This window comes from Coregonus clupeaformis, chromosome 17, assembly GCF_020615455.1.
Source record: "Coregonus clupeaformis isolate EN_2021a chromosome 17, ASM2061545v1, whole genome shotgun sequence".
In the NCBI taxonomy this organism is placed as follows: Eukaryota; Metazoa; Chordata; class Actinopteri; order Salmoniformes; family Salmonidae; genus Coregonus; species Coregonus clupeaformis.
Genome location: NC_059208.1, coordinates 69,955,751 through 69,974,660, shown reverse-complemented (window position 1 = coordinate 69,974,660; position 18,910 = coordinate 69,955,751). Strand labels below are relative to the sequence as shown.

The following is an 18,910-nucleotide window of genomic DNA, read 5'->3' as shown; positions in this document are numbered from 1 at the left end:
TTCAGTATATACATTATATTTCATATTCCAAAAGAAATGTCAGTGTGAAAAGAAAAGTAAAATATTGTTTGACAGGTTTTTCTTGCTTTCGTTTAGTGCTGCTCTGACCAAAGGACACCGGACCAATAATATTCGTCAGTGCAGAAAAGCTCAGGTGAGGGGGGAGTGGAGAGGTGTCAGGTAACATTATTCACTCATGAGTCACTGTTTTTACCTGCCAGTGAAGAACCGGAAGGATACAGTTTGAGTGGATTCTACTTACATTTTTAAGAGATAAACATCGAAAAGATACTAATCAAAACGCATATGCACCTGTGATGAGGTGAGTGTTAATCTGCTATGTTTTTCTGTGTTTAAATCCGCTTTTTTACCGGCATCGAAACACAAAAGTGTCTCGGTTGTGCTGGGAGTATCATAGCCTCAGGTGTGGCACCTGTTTGTCCTATGAATAAAGATACATTTATTCATTGATTTATTAATTGATACATTGAAGAATATTGTAGGAACCTACCATGTTAGATGAAAAGGTAAAAAAGTGTAGGCCTAAATACACAGACACAGTAAATATTTGAATAACATACTGTAGTTATTTGACCATGGTTACATTATTTCAAACATACCTGTACTTTAATAGCTACAGAACATACATGCCATGGTGTCATGTTTATGTTCATACAACATCCCCCTACTCGACCAGTAGGCCTAGAGTGAGCCCCCTATCATTGCCAGAGGTGACTCCATTGTGATTTTACATTTACATTTTACATTTTAGTCATTTAGCAGACACTCTTATCCAGAGCGACTTACAGTTAGTGAGTGCATACATATTTTGTTTTTTTTGTTTTTGTTTTTGTTTATACTGGCCCCCCGTGGGAATCGAACCCACAACCCTGGCGTTGCAAACGCCATGCTCTACCAACTGAGCTACATCCCTGCCGGCCATTCCCTCCCCTACCCTGGACGACGCTGGGCCAATTGTGCGCCGCCTCATGGGTCTCCCGGTCACGGCCGGCTACGACAGAGCAATGTCAATGCACAAGATTTATGTCTGTCAATGTGCCACACACCTCACCTCTCCCACCTCTCTGTCCCCCAGGTGAGTGACCATGGCGCAGCACTATGATGGTCTGTCCCACTGTAAGCTGGCCCTTGTGTTTGCCATATTGATGGACCTGCTAGGTGTGTCTGCTCTGCTGGTGGGGGTCTTCGCCCCATTAGAGATTAAGGGACAGGACTTTGGGGACCTGCTGGTGTACTCTGGGGCTCTACTGATGCTCATGTCCCTGGGAGGCTGGGTCATGTGGTACAGCGGGAACATCGAGGGCCTGACCTCCAGGAAGGAGCTAGGGGGAACCATGGGTGCCATGGACCGGCTGGCCCGCTCCCTCAGCCGCAGGATACGACTCCCCAGGAGCCACAGCAGCCCCTCATGATGCTTCATGGCCAGGCGGAGGAGAAGGGCATGGTTGTAGGGGAGGGTCCTCAGTGTCTCCATTAGACTATTGGCCCCTGACAGTCAAACTGCCTGGGGGTCCGAGAGCGGTATTGTTAGCATTGAGGGAGTGCTATTAAATGCGGGCAGGAGGGAGGAGCACCCTTCTCAAATCGAACAGTAATCTCGCCACTCGGTCATGTTGTCATCATGTTGTTCACATTTTCAAACTAGTTTCATTAGGAAGGCAGATAAAGCCTTTTTATCAAAAGCAATCATTTTTGTATGTGAAAACACAGAATCCTACTCATTACTCCACTACTTCGTCATTTTTTTTTTGAGCTGACTTCGACGTCGGCCAAAACGGGGCACCGGGCTCACGACCAGGAGGAAGCCCGGTTCCGAAACGAATGTAATCAACGCTAACCCGCTTCACCCGGGGCATTAATAAGATTCCGTTTTTAAGATACATTTTTTATAGAACTCCCTCATTCATTAACCCAAGTTCTACCGCCTCCATGGTGGAAGAGACTTACATACTGCTTGTTCACTAGTGTCAAGTACAAGATGGAAAAACTGTTGGTCATTGCTTTTTATTGTGACTTGACCTTTGCTAAAACACCTCTGGTAGATAATAGAATTGTACAGGATTTTAAACGATCAAGCATGATGGAGGCTATTCATAGTTCATACTTGGTTGGTTTGTTTAGGCTTGAATCTGTACAGCATTGGTATTTATATTAATAGTAATCCATGTGATGTGGTTTTCCTTTAATCGTAATAGGGTTTTTGTATTAAATGATACAATTTTATTAAACTATAAAATAACCTACCATAGGGCATTTGTGAAGATTTGGGGTGAAAAGTATTGCATTTGAAAACAGATATTTTATGAAAGTATTTACAAAAGTTTATTTTTCATAGATTTAAGTAGATACATAGATTGTCTTGCATAGAGTCCAGTTATGATTAACATTTTCAGACATGATTCACACACAAACACTTTCAAATACTGCATAAAATACTTTAAGTATCTTTTAAGACTTCCACTCTCTTATCGCTCTGCAAATGAAAAGAACTTCAAACAAAAATTTAACAAACCATATGTGTTTTACAAATGCATAACATAAGATAATTTCTCTGGGAGAAATACTAGCAGTTTTTTTCTAGAATCTTTAAGAGGATTAGCCAATCATTTCAAAAGATAAGACACACACACACACACAGATAATAATAAAGTGCAATTACGCTGCAGATTTACCCAGCATGCAATGGGAACTGAAGGCCAGGGTCTTATGCAACAATAGTTATTAGGAACCCAGCAGCTTCAACACTACATCTCAGTATCAATGTAAACAAGTTTGATCAAGGGTATAATGACCTTGTGCAAACGTCATGGAATGATGATATTAATCTGTGTGCATGTTTTGTGGTAAAAACAAACCCAACAAACCATTCTTAACTGACCAACCAAAAGTCAGAGATGATGACTCTTACTGTAAAATACTTTGCTACAGTGATGATATTTACATTTTAATCATTTAGCAGACACTCTTATCCAGAGCGACTTACAGGAGCAATTAGGGCACAGATTTTTTACCTAGTCGGCTCGGGTTTTCGAACCAGCGACCTTTCGGTTACTGGCCCAACGCTCTTAACCGCTAGGCTACCTGCCACCCATATATGATTACCATGATGAGGAAACATGTTCCACAAAAAATACAAAACGTTGTACAATGACCAATCTCACAGCAACGATTGTCAAATCACATTAAGGCACACATAGAAACTGGGTTAAATACGTGATAGGTTTAGTCAAAGGGATGACGGTAGCAACTGAATAACAGAGTGAGACAAGAAGGATTAGTCTGTGATGTCTTAATTTAATCCCAAGATTCTAGGACAAAAATCCAAATGGATCTCCTAGTGAATGAAGCCAATTAAAACATGGCTCCCATGTATACTTCCTGGTCTCTTGTATGACATCTCTGTCTAATCCTTCCTTGTCTCATTCTAGACTGGATGTGGGTGTGGTCAAAGGGCAGAGCTGGGCAGGGAGGGGGTGGGGCTCTGCCAGATGATCATGTGACTGCGGTCTGATCGCAGCGGGGCAGCTTCGGGCGCGCCTTCATTGGCGTCGTCCCCTGGGGAGGGTAGGAGGGAGACAGTCAGTCAGACAACCACATACGTAAACATTTATGCACACATGACTGTAAGACGCTTTGGATAAAAGCGTCTGCTAAATGGCATATTATTATTATTATTATTACTCTAATGACAACCACGTGAGGTCCTCAACTCACCAATGCGGAAGTTGATGTAGCCCTCTCCTCCACTGAGGATGAGCTGAGAGGTAGAGACTAGAGTCAGAGCAGCGCCTCCTGTTGTATAGGAGCTGGTCACACAGCCTGGGGAACACAGATATAGAATACTAATAACCATGTAATAACTGCATAGTATCACAACATAATACTGCCAAATAACTATGTAATAACTGCATAGTATATAATACTATAGAACAGGGCTATTCAACTATATTCCTACTGGGCCAGATGTGTAAAAAAAAAAAAGTTAATTGCAGGGGGCCCGGACATTTTCCACATGCGATTATTCTTCGGAAGAACTGTATAAAAAAAAGCAACGCACACCACCAATAAAGCACTTGTCTTAAAATGAAATGTTGCTAAAAGTAATTAGGGAAGAAGTGGAGGGCGCTCAACCAACATGAGTCGAGGAGCAACCCAAAAATTTGCTCATCATTGAAAAGGAAAAGTCGCAACGCTCGCGCACCATTTTAACTATTAAAAGCTTCTTAAACATAATTTGGTCATTTTAAAATCTGAAAACTAAGCATCTTGATAAATAACACAAAGATGTGGCAAATCAGGTAATGCTAAATTCCAGTCTGAAGGAAGGATACTTTGAATTCATTTCCCACAGTCATTAGGTGCATGTATTTGTCACACTTCCTTTTAACGCGTCCTTGCAAGCATCAGAGAGGGACACAGAAGGCACGTAGTGTTCCTGAGAGTCGTAGCTTTCTGGAATGGGGTCATAATATTTTGTAGCTTAAACCGTTCAAACACTAGAGCAAAATTCATATGAAGAAAACATTAATCAACATGCCACATAGGCGCTAGAAACCGTAAAAAAACGCTAGAAACTACACTATAGACAACCACCATAGTGCTTGTCATTTTGACACTGAATGTTGGATTTTGGAGGGGATTTCTTTTGCAGATCTTTGATTAAGGTTCAGAATTAATCAAAGGGCCAGGCTAAATTAATAAATGGGTCTGATATGGGCTGCGGGCCGCCAGTTGAATAGCCCTGCTGTAGAATAATTGCATAATAACTTTATCGTTACACAACAGTGAAGGAATGAACAACGATAGGAGATTCTCACCAGGTGCAGCAATGATGAACTTGACAGCCTGGCGGTGTCCATGGTAACACAGTTGTGCTGCCGCCAAAGAGCAGTATGGTATAGAGGCAGACTCTGAACCTATGGAACGCAGAGAAGAAGACAATTGACATGTGACCAGTGTAATGCCATAATGGCATTATGTCTCAGGTCATTCTGTTGTTGACCTCTGGGGACCAGAGGTTAGTACTCACTGAGAGACACGGGTATGGAGAAGATGGCGCCACTTCCTGTTCCCACCCACAGCCGGCCAGAGATGACGGTGAGGGAGGAGATCTGCAGCGGGGAGAGAGACAGGAAGGCAGGGCCTGGAGAAGAGAGAGATCCAAACAGTCAGGAACTTATCAATTCAAGCAGAGTGGGTTCAGTTTAGGGGTTGAGGAGGTAAGGCTTGAAGCAGAATTGAAGAAAATTAATTCAAAGTTGTACATTAACTTCTACAGTGGGGAAAAAAAGTATTTAGTCAGCCACTAATTGTGCAAGTTCTCCCACTTAAAAAGATGAGAGAGGCCTGTAATTTTCATCATAGGTACACGTCAACAATGACAGACAAAATGAGATTTTTTTTCTCCAGAAATCACATTGTAGGATTTTTTAATGAATTTATTTGCAAATTATGGTGGAAAATAAGTATTTGGTCAATAACAAAAGTTTCTCAATACTTTGTTATATACCCTTTGTTGGCAATGACACAGGTCAAACGTTTTCTGTAAGTCTTCACAAGGTTTTCACACACTGTTGCTGGTATTTTGGCCCATTCCTCCATGCAGATCTCCTCTAGAGCAGTGATGTTTTGGGGCTGTCGCTGGGCAACACGGACTTTCAACTCCCTCCAAAGATTTTCTATGGGGTTGAGATCTGGAGACTGGCTAGGCCACTCCAGGACCTTGAAATGCTTCTTACGAAGCCACTCCTTCGTTGCCCGGGCGGTGTGTTTGGGATCATTGTCATGCTGAAAGACCCAGCCACGTTTCATCTTCAATGCCCTTGCTGATGGAAGGAGGTTTTCACTCAAAATCTCACGATACATGGCCCCATTCATTCTTTCCTTTACACGGATCAGTCGTCCTGGTCCCTTTGCAGAAAAACAGCCCCAAAGCATGATGTTTCCACCCCCATGCTTCACAGTAGGTATGGTGTTCTTTGGATGCAACTCAGCATTCTTTGTCCTACAAACACGACGAGTTGAGTTTTTACCAAAAAGTTATATTTTGGTTTCATCTGACCATATGACATTCTCCCAATCCTCTGGATCATCCAAATGCACTCTAGCAAACTTCTGACGGGCCTGGACATGTACTGGCTTAAGCAGGGGGACACGTCTGGCACTGCAGGATTTGAGTCCCTGGCGGCGTAGTGTGTTACTGATGGTAGGCTTTGTTACTTTGATCCCAGCTCTCTGCAGGTCATTCACTAGGTCCCCCCGTGTGGTTCTGGGATTTCTGCTCACCGTTCTTGTGATCATTTTGACCCCACGGGGTGAGATCTTGCGTGGAGCCCCAGATCGAGGGAGATTATCAATGGTCTTGTATGTCTTCCATTTCCTAATAATTGCTCCCACAGTTGATTTCTTCAAACCAAGCTGCTTACCTATTGCAGATTCAGTCTTCCCAGCCTGGTGCAGGTCTACAATTTTGTTTCTGGTGTCCTTTGACAGCTCTTTGGTCTTAGCCATAGTGGAGTTTGGAGTGTGACTGTTTGAGGTTGTGGACAGGTGTCTTTTATACTGATAACAAGTTCAAACAGGTGCCATTAATACAGGTAACGAATGGAGGACAGATGAGGTGTTACAGGTCTGTGAGAGCCAGAAATCTTGCTTGTTTGTACGTGACCAAATACTTATTTTCCACCATAATCTGCAAATAAATTCATTAAAAATCCTACAATGTGATTTTCTGGATTTTTTTTCCATCAATTTGTCTGTCATAGTTGACGTGTACCTATGATGAAAATTACAGGCCTCTCTCATCTTTTTAAGTGGGAGAACATGCACAATTGGTGGCTGACTAAATACTTTTTTCCCCCCACTGTATGTGGGCCATTACATGCTCACATCAGCAATATAAACATTAACAGATTAATGAACTGAGAATCCTGTTCCTGTTCCTACCCAGTGTTTTGGTGACCAGAGGGGTCAGATCCACATCCTGCAGGAGCCGGCCAGTGGACCAATCAAAAAGCCTGAGTGTAGGGTCGAGCCGGCAGGACGCCCACACACCACTTCCTGCCGCACACAGGAAACGCACCTGCTGCTCACTGCGCTCCGAGACGGTTAAAGTTTGCTGAAAGAGAGGTGGGAAATATACACAAAAGAATACAAACCATTCTGAATTCACACACACAATATCTTCAGCTTCGTCAAACTCTTTACCTCCACTTTTCGATTCTCGACATCGACTACATGAACCCGATTCCAGTATCCTACCCATAAGCCCGCCCCCTTCGCTAGGCAACAGCGAATGGGCTGCAGTGGAGTTGATCCCAGAGGCAAAACCTCATGTGACTGGAGATCCCAGCCACCTGTCAAATATAGTGGTGATTAGTCATCATCAGTCTCTTACAATAACAGGTTGTATTTGGTCATGGATAGATAGGATACAGTTTATGTCAAACTGACGTCAAAACATGTTTGTCTTTTTGCATTTTAGCTAACCCTAAAAAATGTCTTAACCTTAAACTAATTATCCGAACCGGCTACGCTAATTATCCAAACCTGTTACGAAAAGTCCATTCTGATATAAGCTGTATCCCTTCTAGCCAAAACTGTTGTCTCTCAATAAACTTAAATGGTACCACTTCTTCCTCCTTTCCTTCATATGCACTGATCTGATCCTGACAGTAGCCTGATCTGATCCTGACAGTAGGCTGACCTGATCCTGACAGTAGGCTGACCTGATCCTGACAGTAGGCTGACCTGATCCTGACAGTAGCCTGACCTGATCCTGACAGTACCCTGACCTGATCCTGACAATAGCCTGACCTGATCCTGACAGTAGCCTGACCTGATCCTGACAGTAGCCTGACCTGATCCTGACAGTAGCCTGACCTGATCCTGACAGTAGCCTGACCTGATCCTGACAGTAGCCTGACCTGATCCTGACAGTAACCTGACCTGATCCTGACAGTAACCTGACCTGATCCTGACAGTAACCTGACCTGATCCTGACAGTAACCTGATCTGATCCTGACAGTAACCGACAGTAACCTGACCTGATCTTGACAGTAACCTGATCTGATCTTGACAGTAACCTAAGAGGGGGAATTACCTGGGTTGTGTGAGAAGAATGCAAGCGTCCCATTGGCTAATCCAGCAATGACTTGACCCTGTGAATACCTGAAAGGTTTAGAGTTTAAAGTAAACATAAATAAAGAAAAAACATGTAATATTCAAACTGGTTATCCTTTCAGATCTAGTCATCCAAGTGTCCAACTGTAGGGGCTAGCGGTCTATAGCGGACTGGGTACAGGAGTACTCACGTGAGAGAGTGCACACCCTCAGACAGAGAGATAGACTGCAGACAGCGCCTCCTAGCTGTGGACGCAGAGTGGACCAACACACTGGGAATGAAGGGAGGAGGAAAGCGAAAAAGAGAGGAGAGGGAGAATGAGGAACTGTTTAACATATCAGTGAACAGAATGGTTTTGATCTCAATGCCTCACCTTCCTTCCTGAGTTCCAATCCACACAGTTCCTGAGGTCTCACCTGATGACACAGAAACAGAACAGAGAAGGTAAGCTGGATAGCTTTGCCAGTGTTTAAAGCATTGTTAATGGAAATAACTAGTTGAGTGATGATTTGGAAATTATGGTGGCTGTGGTTAACAAGTCTACAGAAATCTAAAATTGGTAAGCTGATCCTAGATCTGTGCCTAACGGTAACTTTTACCCGGAGAGTAATAGATAGCACTGACCAGTAGGGGGCACAGCACAGATGCATAGGGCGGGCGAGGTGGGCGGGAGGCTGAACAGATCCAGCACTGTATTGGACCGTGCAGGGTCAATCACTGTGACATCACTACTGGAGGCGGGACCAGAGACCGCCCACACAGCACACTGACAGAGTGGATGGAAAAGAGGGAGGAGTGATGACTACTACTGAAACATTACAGATCAACTCCTAGCCCAGTGTGTCTCAAACTCGGTCCTGGAGACTCCAAGGTGTGCACGTTTTGGGTTTTTCCCTAGCACTACACAGCGGATTCATATAATCAAAGCTTAATGATGAGTTGATTATTTGAATCAGCTGTGTGGTGCTAGGGCAAAAACCAAAACCCCTTGGGGTCCCCAGGACCGAGTTTGGGAAACACTGCCCTTGCCCCTACCCACTAGGCATTTGTGTGTAGACCTAAAAGGCTTGGATGGGTGTAAACAGTATGCTAAACAACATGGTTCCATCTGGCCTGTCAGTGGGCATGATGGAGCTACTACCATATTGCTTCTACCCATCAAACCTTCCAGATCTATAAGAAGTGCCAGTAAGGGCTAGGGGTCGATTTGGCATTGAGAATACCATTGGCATGACATGGTCTGAAAATGGTGGTTAGATGGTAGTGCAAGTGGTAGTTACTGTGACTAGAACTAGTAATTAGACGGTAATGACCACCTTACCGTTGTCTCGCCTGAGATCTCACGTGGGACAGCAACAGCACAGTTCAGCTACAGAGAGAAGACACAAGTTAGGGACTGTGTCGCCTGGGTAAAGACTGTCTGGGTTAAAAACCGTAGCACTGATTGTATAGACATGTTTCTGAGTAGTATGTCCTACCTTGGCTGTAGCATCTCTCTGGTCCAGCAGTCTGAGCTGCACTAGGACAGGCACATCTTTGGGCTCAGGGGTCTGCTCTGAGGAGTCCTGCAATAATCACACACAATATACTGTATATACCAGATTAAGGTTTGTGTCTACTTCCACAGTCTGTGTGTGAGTATTTTCACCTCTGAAGTAAAAAATATGTGTTTACCTACAGTGCCTCAGAAAGTATTCACACCCCTTGACTTTTTCCACATTTTGTTGCCTGAATTTAAAATAGATTCAATTGAGAATTTGTGTCACTGATCTACACACAATGTCACAGTGGAATTTTACAAATTAATAAAAAATGTAAAGCTGAAATGTCTTGAGTCAATAAGTATTCAACCCCTTTGGTATGGCAATCCTAAATAAGTTCAAGAGTACAATTTTTGCTTAACAAGTCACATAAGTTGCATTGATTCACTCTGTGTGCAATAATAGTGTTTAACATGATTTTTGAATGACTCTTCATCTCTGTACCCCACACATACAATTATCTGTAAGGTCCCTCAGTAGAGTAGTGAATTTCAAGCCCAGATTCAACAACAAAGACCAGGGAGGTTTTCCAATGCCTCGCAAAGAAGGGCACCTATTGGTAGACGGGTAAAACAAAAAGCAGACACTGAATATCCCTTTGAGCATGGTGTTGTTATTAATTACACTTTGGATGGTGGATCAATACACCCGCTCAGGGATTTCACCATGAGGCCAATGGTGTTTTTAAACAGTTACAGACTTTAATGGCTGTGATAGGAGAAAACTGAGGATGGATCAACAACATTGTAGTTACTCCACAATACTAACCTGCATGACAGAGAGAAATAAGGAAGCCTGTACAGAATAAAAATAGTTTGCTATAAGGCACTAAAGTAATACTGTAAATATGTGGCAAAGAAATTGATTTTTTGTTCTGAATACGAAGCGTTATGTTTTGGAGCCAATCCAACACAACACATAACGGAATACCACTCTTCATATTTTCAAGCATTGTGTAGGCTGCATCATGTTATGGGTATGCTTGTAATCGGCAAGGACTATGGAGTTTATTTAGGATAAAAAATAAACGTAATAGGTTGAGTCTGCTTTCCAACAGACACTAGGAGATTAATTCACCTTTCAGCAGGACAATCATCTAAAACACGAGGCCAAATATACACTGGAGTTGCTTACCAAGACGACATTGAATGTTTCTGAGTAGCCTAGTTACAGTTTTGACTTAAATGAGCTTGAAGATTTATGCCAAGACTTGAAAATGGCTGTCTAGCAATAATCAACAATGATCAACAACCAACTTGACAGAGCTTCAAGAATTTAAAAAAGAATAAAAATGGGCAAATATTGTACAATCTAGGTGTGCAAAGCTCTTAGAGACTTACCCAAAAATACTCACATCTGTAATTGCTGCCCAAGGTGATTCTAACAGGGGTTGAATACTTATGTAATCAAGATAAATTAATGCTTTATTTTCCATAAATGTTCTAGAAATATAATACTTTTTCTTCCACTTTGACATTACAGATTATTGTGTGTAGATCTTTGACACACAAAAAAAGACAGTTGAATCCATTTTTAAAGTCAAGGGGTGTGAATACTTTCTGAAGTATGTGTGTGTTTGTGTGCATGTTCACCTGTGTGTGTGACAGAGGTATGCTCCAGCCATGAACCTGGCGTTTTCCCAGGGTTCCCCAGACATGGGAGCGGATGTCTCTGTACAGCTCCCTCCTCCTGACCCGCGGAGACAGGGCTGCAGCAGGGGAGGCACCACTGGGAGGAAGGAAGAAGAAGAACAGAGGGGAAGAGGGGGCAGGGGTGAGAGAGTGGTTTATAAAAAATATGTACTGTATTATAATAGTTACTAATGTAACCTATGGTAGTAGATGAGGTGAGTTCACTTCAAACCTTACAATGTAAAGCACTTTGAGCAGTTGGAAAGAGCTCCATAGACATGTAATCCCATTATCATCATATCAACGTACTCTGTCTGAGTCGTACTGACAGCCTGTTGCCGTGGAGAGCCCAATGGTGAGTGAGTGAGGGACGGTGACGTCGGCAGGGCCAGCGCTAGAGCAGCGGACGGAACCAAGGGGTTCTTGTTCAGGCCAAACAAACGGTTGAACCTTGAATGGACAGAGAGACGGTTAATGGTTAATTTGACTGCAATGGACCAGAAACCATGACCCCCTCACAGGAATACAATAACTCTTACACATAACTTTCCCATAGGCACTCTGGTCATGTGCTTAGGCTATAGACCGTGTTGCCACTGTACATTTATGGTAAATAGGAACAGCTATTGAGCTAAATGTTGTGAAGTCAGGGGCCAGAGCCAGGCCCAAGACAAATATGTGTTGTTGTGTGCCTGTTAGCAGTTCAAGGTCTAAAGTGGAAAAAGTGGTTAACAGCATCTGTGGACTTCTTCACTGCAATAATTGCCAAATTAAAAACAGTTGTCTTTTCCTTCCTGATTCTTCACTCCCTCACGCTCACCTTCTCCACACACTAGTCCTCTCTCTCTCCGTGATCCTCTCTTCTTGGGTGGCCCTGAAAAGAAGGGATGACTGATGTTAGAAATGTGTTATTCCCTTCTCCCTTTTCTACAGGACTATGAAACCTCCGGTCAGTCTACTTCTATGGGGGAAGACAGGCAGGTATGGTTACCTAATAGTCTGACTGCGTCTCACAGCCTCCTGCAGCTCAAACAAACGCTCCTTATACTGATTCTTCTCCATGACAACACGGGACATCTCCGACCGAGTGAACCGACGCAGTGATATGGGCAGAGAGGACTATGGGTAACAGATGAACATTCTAGTTAAGAGTACATCAAGTCCAGTTTAGAAACAGAAAAAGGTTACAACACATCTCTTAGCAGAATATAAAGCGACAACACAAAGAAAGCCCTCTTACATCATCATCTGACTGGTTTGCTTCCAGTTCTTTCCGAAGTCTACATGAGAGCAGAAACACACGCAATCAATGAATCACACCACATGAACAAATATTGTTCGTATACTTTTTTGTTGGTTCTGCCAACCATCAACCACCTGACACTAGAGTTGTGTACCTCTTGGTTTCCTCCTCCATCTCCTTCATCCTTCCCTCCAATCGGGTGACAGTCTCCTGGCAGGATGTCACCTCCAGTTTAAGAGCTGACCTCTCATTGGTCAGCTCCTCCACACGAGAGATCAGCGCTTTCCGGGCCGCATCCACTAACTCACTGGGAGGGGGAGAGGTAGAGGGATAGAATGTTAGAGTGAGTGAGAGAGAAAATGAATGAGAGAGAGAATGCATAAGTGAGTAAATACAGTAAACAAAGGACCCATCGTGCTCCGTTTGACTTCAGGCCCAATGTGCACTCTGTCAACGTATCTAAATTAAACAGAGGCATAGTGAATGGTAAGTCCCCTACACACAGAGTTAGTCACACAGGACTAGTCATAGTAGAGTAATAATAAGTGTGATAAACGCAGGGACTTACTGGGTGTGTTTCAGTTCCTCATACTGAGAAACAATCTCCTCAAACTGGTCGGTGCTGCCTGCCCAGACAAGAAGAAACAAACAGTTCTCACCACAAATACCATTTACCCATACCTTAACCCTAAGTCAACCCTTTTCAGAACAACTAGCTTGTAATTGCTCATCAGTTCTCATGACATTGACACTTCAGTCAAGTCTAACTACTGCCTACTGCCCAGCACTGCCTAAGCTACCCCCTCCATCTGCCTCAGCTACCCCCCCCAGCCTCCCCTTGCTGTAAAATAGAGGTTGTATGTGTTTTAAGAGAGCAAAGGGCATATGTTTCATCTTATTTCAACATCCAGCGCAGTGTTTTACTGCAAACAGGGGGTGTAGGTGTGCCCTTGCCTAATGGCCGTACCTCTGACACTGGCCCCCTGGTCCACACTCTCTACGTATTCCCGACTCAGCTCTGACAGCTCTGAGAACACAGACTCAGTGTTCCTCAGCTCCCATTCCAGACTATCCATATCCTCCTCCTCCTCCTCCTCATCCTCCTTCTCCTGCTTCACTCCTCCTCCTTTTTTGTCCTCCACCCCCTCTTCTCCCTCCTTCTCCTCCACCTCCTTCATTTCTTCATCCATGCTGGTCTTGGTCTCGTCTCTGATTGGCTCTTTGGCGTCTGCTCGGACCGGGGTGCTAGGGAACATGGGTAACAGAGAAAAGGTTGGGAGGGGGCAGTGAGTGTCAGTTTGTCCAACAGTAAAGTGTGTGTTGGGGAGATGTCCCATCAAAAGTATTTCTGAACCATGACAGACCTGGGAAGGGAAGTAGTCTGATTTACAGTTAACTAGTTGTGGCTGAGTTGGTTTATGGTTATGAATATGTAAAAGAGAAGCTTTCATGGTAATGCAATAAAGTCAGTCCAGTTCCGTTCACACACACATACAGGACATACCTGGCCTTCATAAGGCCATGAAACTTTGCCAGCTCAGGGGTGGAGCTTATGATGTCATTGATGAAGGACATATCTCTGTCTGCCTTAATGTCAATCACTCTATCGTCCTTGGTTACCGGTTCTTCCAACAGGGCAGAATCAGGAGGTGTTTCTGGCCTTAGATCAGTTAGCTGGAAAAAGGGAGGAGTCAGTAAGGACAAAATACTACTACTACATGACAGAACAGAGGTTATCATTCTAGAGAACGTACCTCCTGCCCGCTAACACAGGATTCTGACTGGCCCTGGGTAGATTGTGAATTCTTGGAGCGCACATGGTTACTAAAGACAGACAGACAGGGCCCATTGTGACATCATAATGCAGTGAAAGAGATCATAAACCATAAAATGAATGTACCACAGTGAAAGAGATCTCTACATCTCTTTGGAATGTAAAGACTGCATACAGTTCCATGTTGTTGTAGTCATACTAACTGAATTGAGTGGTGGCTAACCTTAGTGGAGATCCCTCCCTCTCTAGATCCCTTTTCCTCTCCAGTAGATCCTTATAACTGAGCACCAACTGAGAGAGAGCGAGAGAGCGAGAGAATGTGAAAATGGAGAGAGAAAAAGAAGGAGAACAGGAGATACAGGGGGATAATAAGATACATTTCCAATGATGGACAGAAGCTGTTACTCATAGAAGAGTACACAAACATGGAGTCCCAAACAGCCTTGTCAGTCTAAACATGCTGTTGTCTGACCTTGTTGTGAGTGTGCTTCAGTGTGTTCAGCTCTCTGCCCAGTCCAGCCCTCTGCTCCTCCAAGGCCACCACTGTCACAGAAACAACACACAGTAGCATTTAGCATTAGCATCACATACAGTACAGCACGTCTCAATGACCAGGGTGCCAGTCTGATTCTGTTGTAGCCTACTTGCCATGGTCTTACCAAACTTCCTCAGTTTGTAACACAAAGGATATGAATGAAGGAAGTGAATCAAATAATATCAAATAATCTACACGGACATGAAGAGGTTAAGGCATAAAAAGAGAGCGGGAGAGAAAAATAGATAGAACACTGTACATAGTCATAATAGAATGTTTACTGTTCATTTCTGATAGTTTATTTCACTTTTGTTTATTATCTATTTCACTTGCTTTGGCACTGTAAACATATGTTTCCCATGCCAATACAGCCCTTTGAATTGAAATTGAGAGATATAGGGGGGGGAGAAGAGAGAGCGAGAGAGAGAGAGAGGAAGCGATGGACACCCAGCCCCAGTCAGACACTCACATTGGTCAGCCTGCTCTCTGGCCTTTTTCTCCAGTTCTTTTTCCCTCCTCTCTCTCTCCTTCTCTCTTCCCCTCATCGTCCTCCGCTCCTGCTCAATCTGGTCATCCAACTCCAGATACCGCTAAAGGCAACAACAACAAAAAACATGTATTAAAATGAATTAAAGTTTTTATTCATTAATTTTAAATCAACATCCTGAATTGACTGAGTTGAAAAGGAATTGACCCCAAACCCTGACCCCATATCATAAATAAAACAAAACAACCATAAACCATAAACACTTCCATCCCCTCTCACCTCCTGGCTCTCTCTCCTCAGTAGTTTCTCACTCTGGTATCTCTCCAACAGCACATCTCTCTCTCCTTTCTCTTTCTCGGCCTCCTCCTCCCTCTCTCTGAGCTGGGCTCTGCAGCTGGCCAGGCCCTCCAGGACCCACACCAGGATGGGCACCAGGGACTCCACAACCCCCACGCCATGGGTCTCTATCACTGTCTGTAGCAGGGAAGGAGGGATGGGGGGTAGCATCAGATAAGTGTGGGTGGTGATGGGAGAAGAGACAGAAGAATGAGAAGCCAGCTAGGAGAAAGAGAGGCAGGAAAGGGGCGATCGAACAGAAAGCAGTTGAGAGGTGGATATGATGTGATGTGTTTACCTGTAGTTCTGAGTACAGTTTCCCAGCCTCTTCACTCACAATGTCAGGGTCCAGATCAAGCTCCCCAGACCCACACAGGATACTCTCTCCACACTCCATCCCTCTCTATCTCGCTCTGTCTATCTCTATAAGCGAATGGGTCTCAGCTGATATGAGTATATGAACTGTGTGTCTGTCAATACACCTCTTCCTCTTATATATAAATACCTACCCAACTAGTTTATCTAGCCCTCTCACACTCATGTCTACTCCCATTTCATCCATCTCTCTATTGTACATGGTCCTTCCTCCATTTATACAGTAAATGACCCTTCTATTCTCCTTAAGGCCTCTTCCTCTGTTCTAGCTGTAGATGTAGCTGATGTCAGGGGGGTTTGGTGCCCATTCTGAAAGAGAGAGAAAAAAACAGAATCATAATCATTTCTACAATGTCAGTGGAAATGTTTTTTTTTTTTCAATTTGAGGAGATATAGGCTTGCATATACATACTACATGACACTTTTTTTTTTTTTAATCCCTTTACAAGAATCAAACCACCATCACCTGTTTCTCTTTCTGTTCTGTTTCCTGTGTCTCACTTTGAGGGCTAGAATGTGAACTCTAGACATAGAAGTGATACAGTGTGTATCGAGTTAGTTGCTTTATTCACACTATGAGTCTTGTCTACTTTTAGATATGTCTGTTGCTCTCTACAATAACAGGTTGTGCCATCAGGCAAGTGACTTGGCAGTATGCAGAATCAGAATGACTTAACATTTAGCATTACTAAGCAAAATTACTCCATGCACGGTTAGTAGGCCTACTCCTTCTAATTCCCACAAACCGATGTAGGGTGTTTCCCACCCTGTCTTGCCCTAGCCAGCACACCTGTCCTCCTCACAAATTCCTTCTCCTGCCACCACCAGGCTCCTAACTGGGGATCAAAACACATGACAGTACCCACTACCCTGGTCTAGGCCTCACACTGTCACACCTACAGGCAGTGGACCCCATGTACACTAGACCAATGTCTGGCAAGCCTTGTCCCTGGATATGTATATCATTGATGACGTCTCTTTCTTGTTGATTGTTATTCTAAAGTAACTGTCAGATTATTATGCAATCTGTCCTCCAAGACGACTCAGACTGTACAAACACTTACCACCTGTTGCTGAATAGGTAGTCTGTATTGCTGGGTACTGTATGTACTACAAATATGCGCGCACACACACACTGTATGTACTACAAATATGCGCGCGCGCGCACACACACACGAGATATTGAATGACAGCAACACACGGACGTCCAAAGAATAATCGACGATGCAGCCTAAGCCGGCCTAAAGTGCAATAACATGATGACGTTTGCGGTATAAATAAACCATTGACTGACAACAGTCACATTATAGATCTTACGAGATCACTTGGCCAACTGTTTAACATACTGTGGTTCGGGGAACTGAACCAAGACGTTCACTCTGTCTGTTTATATGTTAACTCACCTTTGAGTCTCTTTAGTTCCCAAAACTTGTATATCATTTCTTGAAACGGGTAATAGTCCAGTCGTTTACTTTGGAGAAGATATCAATTACTCCTAAAGCGAGTTTAAAGAAGGGGGTGTGGTTTAATTGCGACTCGGTTGATCGAAGCCCTATTCTGGCCTATCGGAGTGATAAGACTGTCGGCAGTGTCCAATGGCAGTGTACAAGAGGCAGAACATGGGCTGGTCTTGTTTTCCAAGGGAGGGGGGAAAAGTTCCTAACTTGAACAATGACACGTGACGAGAGGAAGGCTGAATGGTTGTCAGGTGACCTTCTCTAATACCTTTCTGAATTCTTCACATAATATGACCTTTCACCCCTTTTTCCTTATTTCACTGACTGTAATTTCCCAGCGGTTAATCAAGTACAGTATAACTATGTGAACAACTGAACACTGCAGAAGACCAGCAGATGTTTGCAAAGACGTGGGCAGGTATTCAATTTCATCTACAGCAGTCATTCAACAGGCTATTGTAGATTAACCAGATCCAGTAGTGTTTTTTACAGAAAATCCTGCTGACTATGCGCTGAAATTGCAGGAAAAGTTTCCTTTCTACATAACATGAGTGACTACTGTAATAACAAATAGTTTGGGGAAGTGAAGGAAATATGTAAGTGAAACTCAGTACTCCTAGGCAATTCATAGGCCTTTGCATGAACTATAGAAAATGAAACTAGTTTTGAGGATTGCTAGCAAGGGCATGAAGAATGAACAGTACATTCGCCAGCAGATGGAGGCAAACACACACCTCTCTTTGGCTCTTGTCTGTCTATCTGTATGTACACTGACTGTACAAAACATTAGGAACACCTTCCTACTATTGAGTTGCACCCCCTTTTGCCCTCAGAACAGCCTCAATTCATCGGGACATGGATTCTAAAGTGTTGATAACATTCCACAGGGATTCTGGCCCATGTTGACTCCAATGCTTCCCACAGTTGTGTCAAGTTGGCTGGATAGCCTTTGGGTGGTGGACCATTCTTGATACACACAGGAAACTGTTGGGCACTGCAGTTCTTGACACACTCAAACCGGTGCGCGTGGCACCTACTACCATACCCCGTTCAAAGGCACTTAAATATTTTGTCTTGCCCATTCACCCTCTGAATGGCACACATGCAAAATCCAATCAGTGTAGATGAAGGGGAGGAGACGGGTTAAAGAAGGATTTTTAAGCCTTGAGACATGAAGTGGATTTAACAGGTGACATCAATAAGGGATCATAGTGTTCACCTGGATTGACCTGGTCAGTCCAATTCATGAAAGAGCTCTCTCTCTCTCTCTCTCTCTCTCTCTCTCTCTCTCTCTCTCTCTCTCTCTCTCTCTCTCTCTCTCTCTCTCTCTCTCTCTACACCATAGGATGAAATATAAAGTTTTTTGAGAGGCTAGTTAAGGACCATAT

General features: G+C 43.6%; 2 protein-coding genes across 3 annotated transcripts; one reads left to right on the top strand and one right to left on the bottom strand.

Moving 5' to 3' along the window:
- Positions 1-212: 212 nt before the first annotated feature.
- Positions 213-2,252, top strand: LOC121542384 (transmembrane protein 238-like). Its single transcript, XM_041851789.1, has 2 exons — positions 213-322; positions 1,097-2,252. Exon 2 carries the CDS (start codon positions 1,107-1,109, stop codon positions 1,431-1,433), a length of 327 nt encoding a protein of 108 aa, XP_041707723.1. The 5' UTR covers positions 213-322; positions 1,097-1,106; the 3' UTR covers positions 1,434-2,252.
- A 787-nt stretch (positions 2,253-3,039) lies between these two features.
- LOC121542935 (C-Jun-amino-terminal kinase-interacting protein 4-like) lies at positions 3,040-17,564 on the bottom strand. Of its 2 annotated transcripts, none has more exons than XM_041852568.2 (28): positions 17,469-17,564; positions 15,989-16,374; positions 15,634-15,828; positions 15,337-15,457; positions 14,805-14,875; positions 14,556-14,623; positions 14,313-14,382; positions 14,063-14,232; positions 13,526-13,803; positions 13,127-13,184; positions 12,713-12,865; positions 12,556-12,595; positions 12,307-12,434; positions 12,136-12,189; positions 11,553-11,765; positions 11,277-11,412; positions 9,622-9,708; positions 9,465-9,512; positions 8,768-8,909; positions 8,517-8,559; positions 8,334-8,414; positions 8,123-8,190; positions 7,228-7,376; positions 6,967-7,138; positions 5,051-5,164; positions 4,839-4,937; positions 3,736-3,840; positions 3,040-3,576 (listed from the first exon to the last, which is right to left on the bottom strand). In XM_041852568.2, the coding sequence occupies exons 2-28, from the start codon at positions 16,085-16,087 to the stop codon at positions 3,467-3,469; spliced, it is 3,072 nt and encodes a 1,023-aa protein (XP_041708502.1). In that variant the 5' UTR covers positions 16,088-16,374; positions 17,469-17,564; the 3' UTR covers positions 3,040-3,466. The 2 variants fall into 2 exon arrangements, with proteins under 2 accessions (XP_041708502.1, XP_041708503.1); XM_041852569.2 differs by having other exon boundaries at positions 11,625-11,765.
- Positions 17,565-18,910: the final 1,346 nt, after the last annotated feature.